Source organism: Triturus cristatus, chromosome 8 (genome assembly GCF_964204655.1).
Source record: "Triturus cristatus chromosome 8, aTriCri1.1, whole genome shotgun sequence".
In the NCBI taxonomy this organism is placed as follows: domain Eukaryota; kingdom Metazoa; phylum Chordata; class Amphibia; order Caudata; family Salamandridae; genus Triturus; species Triturus cristatus.
In genome coordinates this window covers 1,538,225,752-1,538,244,820 of record NC_140591.1, presented here as the reverse complement: position 1 = coordinate 1,538,244,820, position 19,069 = coordinate 1,538,225,752, and the positions used below count along the sequence as shown (strand labels likewise).

The window sequence follows — 19,069 nt, the reverse complement described above, 5'->3', positions numbered from 1 at the left end:
CTTTTTCTCAACACTTTCTGATTAGCTCCTGCTTTCTCTTTCCTCTTTCATCTCCTAATTCACTCTTCTACGTATTTCTTTCTTCAGTTATTGCATTATTTCTGCTTCTTTATTTTCTTCCTCTCTATTTCATTCTCTCTTACCCTGCTTCTTTCTGTTCTCTCCTTTCTTCCTCAACTTCTCTAATTATCCTTTTTCCACTCCTTGCTGTTTTTTTTAACATTCTTTCCTCTTTAAGTCCCTTCCTTTATTTCCTTTCCTCTCCTCTCATTTTCTCTTTTTCCAACTCCTTCTTTTTTTTCTCCATGTACTCTTTTTCTCTGCAATCAATTTTCTTCACATTCCTATTCTTATTTATTTTATTTTCTCTCCTGTTTTCTTTCTTGGTATTTTTCTTTTCCTATCCCTCTCTTCTTTCCTTTCACAGTTTGTCTTAATTTTTCTATCTCCTTTCTTTATCTCACTCTTTGCCTCCTTTCTTTCACTTTTGTCTGTATATTTATTCTTTTTTCATTTCTTCTCTCCTTCCTATCGTTCTTTCTCTGAATGTTTCTTCTTTCTTTTTCTCCTTTCTGTGACTCATTTTCTTCCCTCATAAAAGTTGTCTTTTTGTTCTCTCATGCATTCTCTATCCCTTTCCCGCTTTGTTTCTTTCTCTCACACATACTTTATCTCTCTCTCTCACTCAAGAGCACAGAGACAACATTGTTCCTTGAAGATTTGAGGTAAACCTTTTGGGATACACCTCTTGTGATTTTAATTCCTCTTGCTCAGTGGGCAGGACTGGGATTCTTCAGTGGCAGTAATTATGTTAATTGGCCCATGTGTACACTTACAGAATCCTATATTAGCAGAGTACAGAAGGGTTTTCAGTGATTAGAAGTAGCTCTCGTCATGGGAAAGGTTGGAGACTCCTTGTCTAGAGCAAACTCTCCTATCTGTGTGTCTATCCTCAACACCAGTGTAGGGAGGGAGAACTACAATTCAGGCAGGGACCCCAGACCTACCCTTTTAATCTGCAGTCAATAATTTGCCACTTCCCTGACCCACACCCCCATCCACGTCCTCTTCCACCTCCTGCCTACTTCGCCACCAACAAATGTAACAGACACAATATATATACCCTATTGTGCTAGGCAAAAGTCCTAGGGTGCCATCTGGAATTGTGCACTACCTGGTGTGTATTTTGCTATTCCAGATACTACTGACTGATGCCTCTAATAAAATAAAAAATGCCACTGAGAACGCAATGTTGTGTTACCTTCTTGTACAAGTTTCAGCTCAGTGGAAACTCACATGTCCACCACAAGACTCCTGGCCCTGTCCTTGGCGCATTTTGTGGCACGCGCACCTCAATGCTGAGATGAAACTCACGTGTCCACCACAAGACTCCTGGCCGTCCTTCGTGCATTTTGTAGCACGTGCACCTCAATGCTGAGATGAAACTCACGTGTCCACCACAAGACTCCTGGCCGTCCTTCGTGCATTTTGTAGCACGTGCACCTCAATGCTGAGATGACTGTTGGTGGCCTTCACAAGTTCATTAGATTACTGGACCCATAATGCTTCACTGCTGTCATCTTGCACTCTGACAACTTAGACATCAGCGGCTTTGATATTCACTTCCTTGATGCCAACAACCCTTGGACTGAGTGCTTATGCTGTAAAAATGGTCCTATTTCTTCAAAGATGCAAGTATACGAATGCTGCCCTGGTACTCCTGCGTGATTAAGGAGGTGTCCCGGGTAAATGTATGAGTGAGGGAACCAGTGCTAATCCGCTGTGACAAGGTGGGGTTTCACAGGGAGGGTGAGGGTGCAGCTCTGACCTGCCTCTGGACTACCAGAAGGGGAATAGGGTGGCTTACTGGTGCCACTGGCCACCGAAGGATCATGAAAAGGGTAAACATGACCACCTCTCTACAACTGGATGAACCGGTGTGCACCAAAACACCATTGGGCACCTTGCATGGCTTTCCCTTATCACACAGACCAATTGGCTCATTGCAACAAGGCAACTCAAGTTTCTACTTCCAGGTCATCTGCCAGCCAGTAACGGGCTGATGTACGTCGAGCGGGAGGTTGTATTTTGCTAATGAAGCACTGATAGGTCGGTAAGAACCTGGACTAGTGTGGTGGCAGGGGTTCTGGCTTCAAGGGCTTAGCCTGCAACAGCAGTGCAGGCAGTGCTTAATTTGTAAAAAAAGAGAAGTGCCAGGGCCCTTGGCAGGACTCCACTGCAGCTTCGACCACACATTGCCCCTGCCAGCGCTGCCAATAATAGTGACAACACAACTACTGACCATCACACTCCTACAAGTGTGACATTTTGGGCTATTCCAGGTCCCCAAAGCTATAAGAATGGCTTGGGCGGCAGGTAATAGTCATTTTTTAATGTATATTCAATTAATAATTGGCCGTTTTTGTGGTCATCTCTAAATTAGCCAGACCGCGCCACCCTGTGGCAGACTGCACCAGCGCTGGTGTTGACATTTAAGTACCGGTGCCGAGCACCCTAAACCACTGGCTCAAATTAAGCACTGAGTGCAGGCCTGGCACAGATTGGAAGGAACCTGCAGGAATTTGGGAATTGGTTTGTACAACTGGAGGCTCATGGGGGCCCCAAACTAGAGTGGGTAAAACTGTGGGGCGCTAAAGTCAGTCCTGGAAAATGTGTTCATACCACCCCCCTTGTGTCCTGTTTGGGTGTTGCATGTGAATCTGACTGCCTCCGGGAGGATTTAGGGGGTAGGATACATGTGTTTACAAGAAAATTGTGTGTTCCGTGAGGGCTGTTTGCCAGGCTGGATAGCGGATGATCACTCATTTGATCCACCCCCAGAAGCAGCCCCTGGTTTCAAGCCCACCAGGGAGTGTCCCATAGTTCAGCCCAGGGGGGTAAACCCGGTATAATGGCAGTAAACATGGCTGTCTGGTCACCATACGTATGATCGTCCCCTAAGCCCCTCCCATAACCTCAGCAAATCCGAAAGAGACACATACAGAATGACCTAGCTAGCCTATTAGTAAAATTTTTCATCACATGGAATGTAATTATATGTTCTAATCTTTTCACCCAGGGAAGTGCCCGAAACCCTTGAAGAACAGAGACGTCATCACGCTGCGGTCCTGGTTACCAATGGGATTGGATTACATCATTATGAACTACTCCGTCAAACACGCGGTCAGTGTCAATGTGTTGTGAAATGTACCCTGTTCTTAAGATTAAAATTATGGGTTTTTCAAGGGACATATACCGATTCCGTAAGGAATTCATTTGCACACTTCTGATTTTTGTTGTTTTTTGTTGAGGAATCTCCCCAAATAACTCTTACCAAATGAATATGCTTTCCTCATATGAGTTATTTACCCCCTAAAGAAGGAGGGACAGCCCACACAAAACACAGACAGAAGGATGCACGTTTATTTCTTTGGTACTTCCTCTGTGCCATAAATTGATTTTCTCTGGCGACCCGGTTTTACAGTGTGAGCTCCAAGGAGGCTTTCAGAAAGTTATGTCCTTAGAGTGATTTAGGACTGTTCCACGCTAGCACGTGCCACGGGCAGTCAGTTATACAACCCCCAACCTTCTGAGACACCTTGCAGAACAGAGCTTCACTTGAAGCGGGACTTGAAATAAACCATTGGATCCTTGGGGAGGGGAGTTTTTGTTGTTGTCCTTAATGGCAGCTCAAAGTGGAACTTGTGTCAAAATGAAAAACGCTTCCGGGGTATTACGAGGCCGCCTTTCATTTTTGTGCATTCCAAATAAATCTGTGTTGCAGGTAATTTTTTAGAAACGTTGGTCGAATTTTATAAGCTAAGGAATTCCTACATGTGAATTTCATGGGGTTTTCTGTTGCTCTTTTCCCAGTTTTCTCCTTTGTGACGGGGAAGGGGGTCATACACCCATACCCCACACTTCAACTTGTTTCTTATTTCTTGTTTGCCATCCCAGTGCGCCCCTCTTAACTCCACTGCCCGTGGGATCAGCAGTGGAAACATTCACAGTCCGCGCACTCGCGAGGATTTCCCATCCTGTGTTTGCGGCAGTGAAATGGCTGATACCAGTCTAGTTGAACCAAAGTTGGCCTTCCCAACCAGGTACCGGTCCCTCCCGGGAATTCAAAAGTTGTGTCCAATCCGAGAATGGGTCGCAATCAGCCAACATCTTTATGTTTTTTAGTTCTAGAAGAATTTGTTGTCGGAGTTGTTGAGTTGCACCAAGAATTTAGCCAAGCAAAATGGCTAGCAATGTTCAACTAATTATCATTACTAAGGCTGCTGCTTCAAAGAATGAATTGGTTCCTTTCCAATCTATGCTATTGAAGGATGCGCTTGAATGAAGGGAGCACCCCAAAATCCAAGGCCCAGTCATTGCTATTCAGTTTGACATACCTAGGAGTGGCTGTTGACATATGTACACTACTGAAGGAAGCGCAGTTTCTTTGTGTGACTCCGTACCACTATTATCCTAGAAGGGAGACGGGCAGATAAGAGGGAAAGAAAAGGATATCCATTTAGGACATGGCATGGATATATGTCCAGTACCGTAGTTCTACGAGTTGCAGCTCAGGCACATTATACCTGGTGCTGATGGAAATGTGGATGCGGGCGTCTCTCCAGGGCAGTAGGGACCCGCCCAGAGCTCATGCACAGATTGGTGAGTTCCACTCAGATCCCTCTCCCAGCCATTCGTCCTGTATGAAAAAGCTTTCCTTAACACTTCGCTCACACCTGAGGCCAGGCGGAGCCATGGATTTTAAGGGCGATCCTGGTCTGCAAGAGACCTCCGTTCCGGACATTATAGTGTAGATGCATAGCTCATCTTTAAATGGTGTGGCAGATACTGAAGGGGTTCTTAGCTAATTTTTTTTAATATTTGAAAAGGATTGACTGTCTGATTAGAACAAACATAGCCTTAGTAAGTTGGTTGTGAATTATTTGGATGTGACGGTCTGTACATAAAATGTTAAACTAATAGCTGAGAAATGCCACAAATCTACGGATGGAAACCTATTCCTCTTGGAGTCTAGCCATCATCCTATTTCTTAAAAAAGACCTCCATATTCCCGGTTTTTGTGGGTCTTTTTTTATAATTTTCCACAGTTGCGCAGTGATGATCCATGGGTTCTGGTTTATAGCAGCCCGATACTCAACGGGGTACGGACGGTGCTTTGTGAGGATTTTGATCCAATGAAACAGAAATTCCTTAAAAAGTTGTAGGTATGAGAGGAACTCTGCATAGCCAAGTAAAGGGCTCTTTCCAAAACATGGCTAAAGATGTTGCACTCTGCAGCATACCTACATTAGAAAGAAAAGGGGACATAAATATGTTGTGTTCTTGAATTTGAAGGCTCTTCCATCAGTCAAACATAGTCTAGTTATGGTGAAAATCCCATGGTTTGGGCTACTCTTATAGTGCCATGAATCATTTGCGCTGATTTTTAGCGCTGGGTGTTGTCCTGCACTGTAAAATCAGCACGAATAGCACCACGTGCAGCACAAGAGGACGCTGCTTCTTTCTACTGCTCGAGTAGATGTTCTACGCGAGTGGCAGCTTCCTCAACACGAACGGAAGGGTTCTCAACGTGGGCGGTAGCGACCTGCCGCGAGCTGCATTGATGAATCTCGCCAGGAGGTGGTCTGGAGTGAGCTTTTCCATGCTCGCGCTTGCCAACTTAATATCGGCGAGCGCGAGCGAGGCAAAAACTCAGTATCGCAGAGTTTTTCAGAACTCTGCGTGCTACGCAGAGTGGGGAAAACTCTGCGAGCAGAGCAGAATTTCACGCCCAGGCCTACTCCCAAAATGGCTGCCGCTAGATTTTGACAGCAACAACAGATGCCATCTCTGGTGAGGTGAAAGGTGAATGTTGAGAAGCAACAACGTTTTCCCAATCCACTCGAGTTACAGCATTCTTTTATGAGTAAACATGTAATGCTGCGCCTATTGGTCTTGTGCTGTGAAGTTAAAGGAAATGTTTTGCCCTTTTCACAGAAATACCCTCCAAGGAAAGATATGGTGAGGGCTGTGTCGATCCAGACTGGCTACTTGATTGAGAACAAAGGAGCCAAGAGTTGTGTCCTCACTTACCTGGCACAGGTAGACCCAAAAGGTAAGTGCATCCGTTTTCAGTGCATTTCATTGGTGTAATCGCCTGCTTTGCAAGGGATCCACATGCAGTTAAAATAATTTTTTAATGGGTAAACTGGAATTCACATCCACCAAGCTCTCTGGGGAATCTTCCAGTGGTTGTTGGCTTATCACTTGCACGTGGTGGCCCACTCCTGAGTGAAACTCACCTTTACTATTGAGATGTCTCCACTCAACGTGCTGTCCCTGCTACATACCCCAGTTTCTGATTTTTTGACCCAATACCAGACTTTAACTTATTAATGTACTCTTATGGGTAAAACCTGATCGACTATCTATTGCGTGTACCCGGGGCGTACTGCAGGCTTTACAGCCCCCGCAACGTGGAGAGGTGAGGTGCAACACTTCCGATGGCCCGAAGTGCTTCATGGGGCCCCCATTCAGACCAAGGCCAATGAATATCTGTGAAATCTGGGAAACTGAGGGGCCCCACATCCCATTCTGTGGGGGGGAGGGGCATCATTTGTCATTACACCAAAGCTTGCACACCTAGTGCTAGGCCAGTCTGAAAGGACTGACGTAGCCACACAGGGCAGCACCAGTAACAGAATATCATTTATTGAAAAAATCCTATAAAAACAAGAATCTTCAGCGGTTGTTGAAGCGTATGGTAAATGTGACTTGTATAAAACGGTACGGCTGCGTTGTGCGTCAGTTGTAATCATTCGCCGAATGGTCCAGGGGGCAATTGCAGAAGATCTCATTCACAGCCTGTTAGATACACACGTCCTAATGTTCAGTGTCTCTATCGATACAATCACGTTTTGCATTCCTCTATTTTTTCAGATTTTGATGTACTGCTTGCTTATCAGTATGAAACATTTCTTGCACAGAAGCCCCAATATAAACAAGCACAGGCAAAGCCAATAGGTCTGGCTATGGAAAGCCTGTGATTTGTTTCTATTTTCTTTTGCAAACATATACAATGCACATTAAAAGTGTAAGAGTATGTCAACAAAAACATACTGTCTTCTAAAGGTGACATGCATGTTTACCAGCCCTCGCACTGAAGTGGATTACTTTTTAGGCAGATGTGCTCATGTGCAAGAACATATTGCTGTCACTCACAGTGAAGAAAGCCAATTGCTAAAGTTAGACTGACCTATTGCCCCATATTTTAGGCCCTGGTGGGCAAAAGTAAATGTGAATGGTATTCGAATAGACCGATGGATGAAGGTGCTGACGAAAGAGCTATATAATTATTTGTTTTGGAAAACATAAGTGTTCAAAACATTAAAGTTGTCTCTAGGTCAGACCTAAACAAAAGAAGACACAAACAAAAAGGCATGCTTCCCAGTTTTGGAGTGCTATCTCCAATTATTGTGAGGTAAATGTGAACTGTGAATCAGTAGGTATTGGTAAGGTTTGTTAGAAGGGAATACTCCTTTCTACTTTGGATACTATTTTTGGGAAACTCTACCAGGTGCAAACGTTTACTCTTGGTTTGAATACTGGGCCTTGCAGCTTTGCTGAATTCCTTCACTCAAGTAGTAGATTTATTTACAAAAGTGTTACATTCGATTCAAAATGTTCTTTTAATTTATTTTTAATTTCTAGGTTTTTTTTGTGGAAGTTTTCCATCAAAGTGTTGACCTCCTTGCTTGCGAGGCAGTGTATTCGTTGCGGAAGAGTTAATGCATTTTTATAACTTCATAGTTTGAGGTTCTATTGATTCGTTCACTGATTCTTTACCCTAGCTAATGACTTTGTATCATACATGTTATGCAAGACTTATTATATGACAGATGACTGTGGAACATTAATGCAAAGACCCTTTCATCATTAATCTTCATGAGCAACTTTTTTTCAATAGGCATCACCACTCGGCATTATGGCGTTGCCAATTGGAAAGGACTATATTTTCAATAAGGTTTGTGTGACCCTTGCAATATTTGACGTACACATTTTTAAGATTTATGGAGCCGCATTTCTTTACTAATTTCCAAACAACTTCATCTGGCAGAATTTTCAACATTGATTTCCTTTAGTGATTTTCAGTGTTTGACGTTTTTGTACTCGGTGTATCGCACGCTAATACAACTGCGGTAGATTTCAGGGTTCTTGATGACTCGAGGGAGCGCCTTGCCAATAATGCATTTGCAATATTACATTCCAAGCCTATAGTCTTCTGTAGACCAACCCAATCTTACTTGATCCCTTTTCGATTGTACCCAATACCAAGAAGATCAAAATGCAAGGATCGCCTGCTCGTAGGCCATTGGTTCTCATTGCCTTTAGGAGATGTGGATGACTCCTCTTCCCAAGCAACCCTTCTGGAGCGAACCTCCTTGCTTGGTTATATTTCATATTTTGATTGTATTGTGTAAATTTGCCTTTGTACATAAAAGTATGGAAATTATGAAGGCAGCTATAGACAGGCCAGTACATTAAACAAGGTGGAGTACGGCAACGAATATGTATTATGGCTCTGACATGATATGGCCCATCACAAAAGGTATCCAGAGGTCGCTTAACGCCTTAACATTCCGGTGTTTATTTGATCCCGTCAGGCAGGGAGTTGAATGTGGGGCTTAGGATTTGCCCACAAGAATATAAAGGTGCAAGTATGTATATGGTACTTGTGCAGCTTGCCCTTAGATGGAGCACAGCACAGGGTCAAAAAGGCAAGGATACATTCAGCAGGTGGTTTAGTGGAGGAGTTGGTTTGTTGGCTGCCGCTACATCATGATGTAATGTTCTTTAAACTCTAAACTCTTTTCTGAAATGCTGCAGGGTAGGGGCAGTCCTGAAGGATATGAGGAGATTGCTCCAGATCGGGATGCATAGATGGGCAAGGACTGACTTGTTTTTATACTTTGTGTCTCCAGTCTTACGGTATTCTGGCTGCTGGCGTGCTGAGAGCCACCACGGGTGGTGAGCTGGTCAGTCAGACTGGCCGCGGTGCAGATGCAGCTGGTTGTGAAGATGGTGTGGGCCAGCAAGGGAAGCTAGTGGAGTTTCATCAGGATGGAGGGCGATGTTCGCATATTTCTTCTGGCCCTGGATGAGACATGCAGTGGCGTGCAGGATGCCCCGAAGTAGTGTCAGAGTGGATTAGGGCATTGGCACCATCCAGAGGCAAGAGTACAGGGTCTTGAACAGCATTTTTGAAGTTAATTTCATGAAGAGCGGGTTTGACTTTCTTCGGCAGAGAGAGCTGGTACCAATCATCTTTGTTTCCTTGGGTGTGAGGTTGTTCTCCAAGAGTGGCATTAGGTGAAATGTTGGGTGTGAAGCTGTCACGATTCAGGTCATTGAGCAAGGTTTGTACTTTGTCTTGCTTGCTCGTTGTTCTTGGTGAGTAGCATGAATGTTGTCTTGGTGGGGTGGAGCTGTAGCTAAGTGCTAGGTATCCAGGTCTCAATGGGGTGCAGGCAGCGTTTGAGGTACTGGATGTCTGGAGTAGATGAGAATTTCTTGTGAGTTGCAGGTCTTCAGCATATTGGTGAATTTTGTATATTTCCTTGGGGAGTAGAGTCTCAAGGGACTCCATGTAGAGGTCGCAGATGATCGGGAACCGCATGGAACGCTGGGGGATTCACAGGTGAAGGGTTCTTTGGAGACCTGGAGGTGCTTGTGAGACAAACTGGTGTCATTTTGAAAGGTAGGAGGAGAACCACTCAAGGATGTTGAAAATGAAGCTCTAATCTCAGAATCCACTAATTAAGTAAACAACATGCACTGCATGGACCTCAATCATTCAGATATCTTAATGGACTAGGGCACAACAATATCACAAAATGAATCAAGAAGGGGCAATAGTGTCTACATCACCTGTGCCAGTTTTAGAACTTTCTTGCACTATTAATGTCGTTGCTAGTGTCTGCACCTGCCTCTGGCCCTGCTTGCCCACTACTTCTTCACCATTCTGCTACTGTACCCGCTCGGTCGATCTCTGTTTGGTTAGCCGTTTAAGGACCAGGGGCTGGCGAGCAGATGCGTTCACCGCTTCCTCAGGAAAGACCCCGTGCGGCCTCCATTGTCCTAGGAGGACGGCACGAGCCACACTATCTTCTGGCGACACTGCTGTAGGTACAACCACTCCAGTGGCATAACAAAGGCCCCAGCAGACCCTGCATTGCGGCGGGGGGGGCCCTCAGCACAGTACCGTCTTTGTCTGCGCGCACTTTGTATGCACTGTTTCAATTGAAGTGATTGTGTTGGTTGAACACATTGTGTTGGTTCACATTTGCAGCAAACAGTTCTTCTCTGCACACCTCTTAGAATACTCGTGTGTCACTATGAGGAGCTCTGAAATATTCCAGGACTCCATTGGTCGATAAAGGTTTGGTCCCATGCCACGGGGATGCGGCATCATCCCTTCCTCCGGGGCCACAGTCAAGAAAACTCAGGTGTCTTAATCACCTTGTTCTAGAGGGTCAGAGTCACGTGACAGGAAGTGGAACAGAAACGTGAAGTCACAGGAAGTGGAACAGAAAAGTCACAGGAAGTGGGGCAGGGAAGGGGCAGAAAACGGTAGGCCTAAATTAATGCAGAAAGTCAAGGAACTGGGAGTGACAACTGCTGCACTCATCTTGTGGGGTTGGAAGATTGCGGGTGGCCCTAGGCCGGAGAGTTGGAGAAGGGAGGCAGGGCAGGACTGGGCTCAAGTTGACAGGAAGTGGGCCTGGGAGGGACACGGTGTCTGTTGATTAGGAAGGATGGAATTCTCACAGACATCACCCCTTCCTCTTCTCAGGACTGCACCACACGACTCCAAGTTAATTGAATCTTCGTAAACGTGTCGGTGTTATGTCTCTAATTAGGAGAAAAGGTTTCATCTGATACTAAGAATTTGAGTCCCCTTCCTATGGAGGGATGAATGCCGCTGAATACATAACCAGTTATAAGAATGTCCTGTTGTTCCTTTGTGCCAGCTGGCTCATGCCGCTGAAATAAACTGATGTATGCGCACATGTTGGCGTCTATTTATATGCCGCCTTCGCTCTCCAGGCTGCAGATAAAAACATGAGATTCAGGCAGTAAAATAAAAACATAGAGTTCTGGCGCAGCAGTGTGGGCTCATTGTTGGGCGGGAGGGAGCAGCAGCGGCTGAGGATGAGCTGGATTTTTATGTGGAAGATGGTGGTGCGCAAGAACCAGAGAAGATCTGTCTGGAGCAAGTTGACCTGGTATAAGCGGCGGGGAACTGGAGGTCTTTGTGGCAGACATGTTGTGGCAGGCAGTGGTGAGTGGCGGAATCTGCGTCATGAAGTAATCGAGCGTGTAGGTGGATTCTTTGGGTCAAGATGGGCTTTGTTAGCCCGTCTGGGTCGAATATTGAGCCCCCCTACAGCAGTGACGGCACGGGTACTTCATAAACTTTATTATTGAGGGCATAATCTTGGTTGTATAAGTCATTTGCTGCCTGTGGATCTCTTGAGGGGTATCACTGGCACCTCAAACTCTGCCCTCCACACTAATGCCAGCAGGAAGGTGCCTGTCAAGAAGAGAACCATCCTCCTCTGAGACAATGGTCCTAATCAACCATGTTCAATGGACCCAGGACTGATCTGCCATCTTGTGCGGTGTTCAACGGAAAGGTAGTTGAAGCATAATGACATGCCGTGGGTTGCTACGGGAAGTTCCACAGGTGTTGCAGGAGTACATCAACCGCGTAGGTGGCTGCATGGAGGTAAATGTGAGGGGTTGAGTATAGAGGAGAGGTCGTTGAGGCTGGCCCTAGTGAGGGGGCTTGAGACGTTGGTGGGGTTGCTGGTCCCTGCAGTGCAGACAGCGGCACCTTCTTTGACGCTGTGGGAAAGGTGATAGGTGGAGAGGTAGCGGGTAAGCCGGACCAGCGCTTACACTGTCACAGGCATTATTTCTGTACTAACATAGGGGATAATTTAGGTGTGTACGTTAAGAGATCCTAATTCATTGTGGAAAAAACACTGTCGAGAGTCAAAGATGGCGGTGTATTGTAGTCTGAAATTCCACCAGTGAATTAACCCTCAATTGTGGCCCTTCCCACACAAATCAGCGGATTTGGAGGAAGGAAAAGAGGAATAGGAATCTAAACACATCTAATGTGCAGTGGGTGGTAGGGTGTGCACCAGAGGCCTGCACAATCCCTAAAGTAATTCGGAATCCGGTGTGACACTCGGCGTGAGGAAATGCGTACCATATCAGACAACATGTCTGCCACAAGTTACTGCTAGGTACACCAATACAAAATAGTGTGGCCACCTTCAAATGTGTTCATAGAAACACACTTTCCCATTGCGCTGTGGCCAAGGATTACAAAAATGGCTTCTGCAATTAAAGAGCTTAGGGTCTCTTCTGGCTAACACAAGCAAATGCGTAAGAGCCTCAGTGCTTGATTGCTTCCGGTTTATAGGTCATTATGTGGCGCTATGGAACGCGGCACACGCATCTAAATGTGTTAAACGCAGGGCTTGCTGAACATTTAGTAACATCCCGGTTATTAACGACGCTTCAAGCTGGTGTATCGATTTCCACTCCTGGGAAAGTCTATATTCGTGTTGGAGTGAGGTGATGTAACTGCGCGCGCCCCCCAGCTCCATTAGCAGAGGCGGGAGGACGCGGCCTGCAGGCAGAGGGGCCGCTGTGCAATGCCTGCACGTCCATCCCTCGTGCTGAGGCATTCATTGTCGGGGCGCCAGAGAGGAAATGTGAAAGTTGCCGCCACGCTTGTCTTCCTGTAGCATTCCCCGCCCCGAATCCTATCCAGAGGTGTCCTGGGAGCACCTTAGGCCCGGATGAAATCAAGAGAAATGGAGCAGCGTTGCCCAGGCTTCGCAGTCCTCAACAGCTATAATTGGGATGTAGTGGGCGCCGGTGCCCCTGCACCTGCTGCATTATCGATAGTCACGCCACCACCCCGATCGAGCCCTCCATTAATACAAGCAATCCTGAGGGCCAAGCTCGAGCAGGAAGGCATGGCATCTCTCCTTACCTTTTACATACATGCAAACAGTGGTAACATAGCCCTTGCAGAAAGATCTAGGTGGCTGACATGTGGGGTGATGCTGGGCATTCTCCTCAATGTACATACACAGCATGCGGGGTCCCAAGTCTTCTAAAGCGGGAGGTCTATATCCATTGTAAAGATAATCCGTTCTATTTGCAGGCAACAAGAGGAATTCCAGAATGCTCCTTTGTTTAATGATGTCTGTTGGGTTTTGAGACCTATTGTGACGTTATTCACCAGATAACTCCTTTAAAGTGGAGTGTACCTCACTATGATGAGTACTCAAGGCACTGTGGGACCTTCTAGTTTCAACACATCTTACAGACCCTGTGAACATGTGCACTCTGCACTGGGCCACAAAGCATCCACTGCCTTCATTCCTCTTTATAGACCTAAACAAGGTGTTGAACTCCAATGTCTTTTATCGGCCTCACAAGACCTTCCACTGCACATGCCTGATTTCTCTGTGGTCAAATACAGCAATATGTGGGCATGACCTTTACCCCGAGAGACTCTTCGGGGTAAAAGAGCGCCATACAACTGTCTTACAACTCACATGAAACAAACGTCACTACCACCAGACTCACTTGTCTGCTAACACTCCCACGCCAACCCTGCATTCAAAATCACTTCACGGCTCCTGATCCGCAATGATCAGCTTCTTCCCAACATAGAACTGTAGGACATCTTCGTTTTGGTACCCACAACCGTGAAGCAGTGTTTCATACATCTCCGGTGCATGACTGCAGCCTTCCTACATCTGCCGCTGGTTCCATCTATCAGCGCCAAAGGCAGACCTGGAGCAGGCCAGCATCTGCAGCCGCCAGGAGTGGATGAGATCCAAGGAGCGGCAGAATCCCACCTGGGATGCCGTTCTGCTTTGACTTTCACGCAAGTTTTGGGCTCTGGAATAGTGTCCCTGAGATCTCTCTTCTCATCGCATTGTTTTGGTATCAGGATGTCGGTACCTGGTTTAACTTAAATATTTACTTGTCAGTCGCTGGGGACCCGCCAGCCGCGCATCTTCAGAGTCACACCTTCACAAGCAGACAAACCTTACGACTGAGGGCTTAGGTGCTCAGTGCCTAGCGCCATACTGGGCTTGTTCGACTGGTCATCTTTGTATCGACTGCTGTGTTAACTATTGTGTTTGAAGCCGCCACCCACACCATCGCTAAGTTAACGCAGAGGAGCGTTGATCCACCTCAACACTCAGGGTCCTCTGTGCTTCTGCTTTCCACCTTTATTTACTTGCATTCCAATTTTACCAGCACCAGATAAGATTCCGCCTTTGGAGTTTGGAGCTCTCTAGTGGAGTGACAATTGAAGAACAAAGACACTTGCTCAGTCTGCAGTTTTACATGCACTGAACATCATTTAATTATTTGCTGGACATTAAAATGTCTTCTCATCACCAAGTCATGTCTAAATGTCAAATACAACTACGTTCAAGAATCTTTAGTGTACCAATTCTTAAGGAAAGTCAAAGAAGATAAAAAAGACGGGATTGCAGCTATTGAACAAAACTTGCTGAGCTGTACTTATCTTTAACAACTTTGCAAAACATTGGATGCGAATGTCTATCAGTCAAGCATCCTCAGAAGTCTACTGTTTCAGTCATCCTTGCCTCTAGGCATGGCAACCACTTCATGATCTCTGAATACCATTCATGAGTTATTGGGTACCTCAATGTCCTTGCTAACCATCTCATCTGCAAAGTTTAGAGACAAATGGCGTAACATTAAATGACGGAACACACGGCCCACTCCATCACCATGTCGTATGAAATGACAGGAGTTCAGTTGTATCTGGCCGGCTTGAGGACATCATCATGTCGAATTGTCTCTGTAATAAAGTCCTCTTCCAAGAGGTCAGAGTGTGTACTTCAGGTTCGCTCACAGTCTTCTCCAGTTGCCCAGATGCTGAGGACCATGAAGGAAACCTACAGGCACATCCTTGAGTGCATTTGCCAGCATCCGCACACGCTGTCGTCGCATCTCGTGCCACCCATCTCCCCTTGGAGACGCTGAAGGAGGCCTGGCACCCAAAGCAGGGTTTCGAGCCGACTTCTCCTGGCTCAACGAAAGGGAGAAGCACTCTCGTACCAGAGAGGTGCGTCTCACCCAAAGGACCTCTGCTGCTGTCAAAGCCCAAGCTTTGCCCAGGGCCCGCTGTTTTTAAGGACAGTGTTACATAGTTGCCGATTGGGGCAGAAGACTCACGATTTTTTAAGCCCAAAATAGCTTGTTTTAGGTGTCTCCATCCTAAAATATTCTCTGCTTCAATGTAAGACAATGGAGAAAATCAGTCCCCACAATTTGTTTTCAAAAATGTCCTCGAACCACTTTCAAAATGTTGCCATGTATGTAGTCGTAAGTACAGTCTCCAACTAGGTATACAGGAGTAAGCCATCTTTGCCATCCGGTGGTGGGGGGGACAGAACTATGGCCAAGCACTGGAATAGGCTGCCTTCGCCTTCTGGTGGTTGGAGGTCAGAACTACAGCTTCACGACATTTTGACTTAATATATAAATAAATATATATATATGTGTATATATATATATATGTGTGTATATGTGTGTGTGTGTGTGTGTGTGTATATATATATATATATATATATATATATATATATATATATATATATATATATATATATATATATATATAGCAACCATCTAGAGTCTTCTAGCTGACAGTGCAAGTGTCGTCCCAGCCTTGAAGCAGAGGCTGTGTGTGGCAGAGTCTGGTAATTCACATTTACTGCTTCACCATAGGCCCAGTCCCACCTGCACCAATCTGTTCCACCCAGGATAGGGGTGTTTGGTTGTGCATCCTTTTTATATAAAATAAGTTTAGTGGCATTTGTTGACGTCCATATTCACTTTTATCTTAAGGTCTTAATTCGTGTCGGTGCGTCTTTAGTCCTGCCAACATTTACACAACTCAATACGGATCCTCAGGGCTTAATTCAGCCACCATTTTTCTTGTGCAACCGGGACCACCGTCCCCAGTTTGTGAAGAATGGATCAAACTGCTATCAAACTATTGGTCACCAGGGTTGAAGTGGGACAGAATATGGGCCCAGGTCCCAAAGTGGCCGTCTTCAGCGAATATGACAGCTAAAAAAGTGGCTCATATTTACAAACCGGGGAAGTTCGAACTTATAAATACACGCTGTATAAGTGTTTTCCAAGGCATGTATTTATGCTTCCTGCAAAAACAAATTGTGATAATATCGGGGAAATCATCAGTAAACACCTGTCCACCAGACCATAAACCAGGCCGACAAACAGCCAAAAAACCAGCCGAACACACTGATCCGTCAGACCAGCCCTTCGGCACTGCCAGATTGACCTATTGGCCAGTCCAACCCAGCTGGAAGGGGAAGACTCCAGTACAAGCAAGAAAAGGCATTACTGGTCAGCGCTCTTGAGAAGGAAGGGGAACAGGATTCAAAATATTGTCCCGTGGCCATAGATCTGCAGGGACATGATCTATATGTAGAAGCGAAGCCGAGGTTATGGAATAGAATTGCTGATTCAGACAATTTGGCTATGACTGTCCACAAATTCTACATCCAACCTCGGAGAACGAATGAGCTCTGAGACAAATCTGTTGTTTGGCTAATGGAATTGGTGATCAAATGCCTAATTGATATTATATCAGATCAGAATGATGCCACAATATATGTCAAAAACCCCAGTTGACATCGTCAAAGAAAGCTATATTCTAGATTGCCTATTGTTGGCGATTGATGAAGATTTGGGGCTGCTGAAAGAAGCGCTTGTTTTCCATACACTGGGCGCTCCCTTTAGATCTATATATAAATAGCAGAATTAATCTGGCTTGGCATATCCACTCGTCTCTAATTTTAGGAACCATTTACTTACATACAGAAACACGTGCACCCCAGTCTGCCAGTATTTACTCCCCCAATATGTCTGTCTCCTTCCTTTCCTGTCTCTTTTTGGTGCCTAGAGGCGTGTTCGTCCAGTAGGCATGCGTCAAAATAAAATGAAATCTCTTCCTCCTATTCTCATACTTGCTCCTTCCCTTCCAACAAGCCTCACTGAGTACTCACACGAGTTAAAAATATACTTCTTATCACAGACGTCTAAAACCAATAATTACTTTGCCACACACAGATTTTTCCACCACTTTTTCAAGTAATTGTATAAGTGCCATTGAGTTGGGTAACAATAAAGATCTGTTATGCAGCACCAAGATACCCTTCGCAGTGAACGTGCGCTTTACCAATACACGTTAAGTGTAAGTAAGGCACATGCAAGTGTAGCATATTAAAAAACTATGCCAATCTATATAGAACACACCTTCAGTCCTGCATAATACCAGTCTTTCAACCAACCATGCACTCATTAAACAAACTAAACAAAATTACTGATTGAAGCTAACGCAGACTGGTTGGCATTGGAATTGTTTCTTATGGAGAGTGAAACCAAAGCAGGAAGGCATTCTTATTAAAATACAATGCAGGACAAGTAGCAGCCTGTATGGAATGCGGACATTGGCTCAGCCAATCAGAGTGCCTAGAATGCTGTTCTAACTTCTACTTTGTCTGCGGCCAGAGCTCGGAGAGAGCGTGAAGCATGGGCACCCAGCAGACAGGAACAGTCCTCTGTTTGTCTGTCTGTCTGTGTTGGATAAGATTAGTGGGACGAGCCTGCTCGCACACATGCAGCGGGGCATTAACAGCTGTCATTTTCCCTTCCCCTCTTTACGAACCCTCTCTGTTTTAAGCGAGTGATTTGTCTTGGTAAAGATTTTGCTTTAGATGTCTTTCACAAAACCACTGTTCGCAAGAATTCCTTTCCCTGGGCTCAGTATTTCAAAGTTGACGAATCTTATAAACTTTTTTGAGACTTGTAAACTTTGGAGAAGTAACTGATCCCTCAGCGCCAGTGCAGGCGAGCACCAACCTTTCCCACTTCCCCCTTTCCGTTTAGGGGCTACGGACAGAGCCGGTGCTGTCCCTGGTGAAAAGGAGAGGGGTTCTCACTTTCTCACCAAAGTGTGAAAAAGAGACCTCCATTTATAGGAGCTTCCTACCCCTTAAGTGCCAGTGGGGCTGTTTACTGGGACTTTAAACTGTAAAGGGGTGCTGGGCTACTGTTTGGAATAACTTGTTTGCCCTCCCAAGTTACTGTCAAGCAACGTAAGCTCCTCCATTTTTCATTGCATGGAAGATTTTAGAATAAGCTATCACAATGCCGTTAACGTGTGGCCACCTCATACAAAACAAGCATTTGCAATGCAATAGGTCGCGCATTAACGAGAGTTTAAGATATTGGCAAAGCAATAGCTTAAACTCTCGCAAATGCGAGACCTATTGCGTTGCAAATTTTTTTTGTGTCCAACTTTAAAGTGAAACCGCGGCATCGGGACTTTCACAAAAAAAAGCATCTGTTTGCCAAGTTGAAAAAACAGATTTTTTTTTGGTAAAAGCGCCCATGCTGCGCTTTCACTTTAATGTCGGCTGCGTACCTTTCTTTAGACGCAGTTTGTGTGAATAAAGGGGCGTGGCCTCTCTGAATGTGAAGGCGCAGCATGGGTGCCAGTAAACAAATTAAATAAATAAGTAAGCCAGGCGCTAAATGCGGACCGTGCTGCTAAAATAAATAAATTAAACGGCTGCCCCTATAGTGAAAGCGGACTGCCATTAGTAAACATTAAAATAAAAGCGGGCGGCATGCTGTGAGGTAGTGGGTGTAATAGGAGAAGAGCATTAAATAAAATAGTGCTCACTGACTTATAAAGCCGACCATGTAACAACACCAGTAAAAGGTCCAGTCGTTATGGGAGGTGACAAATGCAGACAAGGCGGTACCAAGGAGGGACTAACAAGCCTAATAAATCGGAAGCCAGCGTTTGCGAAGGGCAATGACACAAGCCAATTACAAATATGGGAGGAGAGTGGGCGGGGCTTTAAAGCCATACTCCACTGCTGCATGCCTCGCAGCAGCG

At 45.4% G+C, this 19,069-nt stretch overlaps 1 protein-coding gene across 2 annotated transcripts in view; it reads left to right on the top strand.

Moving 5' to 3' along the window:
- Positions 1-19,069, top strand: part of LOC146806082 (START domain-containing protein 10-like) — a 321,747-nt gene that overhangs the window by 217,014 nt on the left and 85,664 nt on the right. For both annotated transcript variants that reach the window (XM_085623402.1, XM_085623403.1), the window contains 2 exons: positions 3,080-3,183; positions 5,998-6,115. In XM_085623402.1, coding sequence (XP_085479528.1) covers positions 3,080-3,183; positions 5,998-6,115 — 222 coding nt within the window. The remainder of the gene's footprint in view (positions 1-3,079; positions 3,184-5,997; positions 6,116-19,069) is intronic.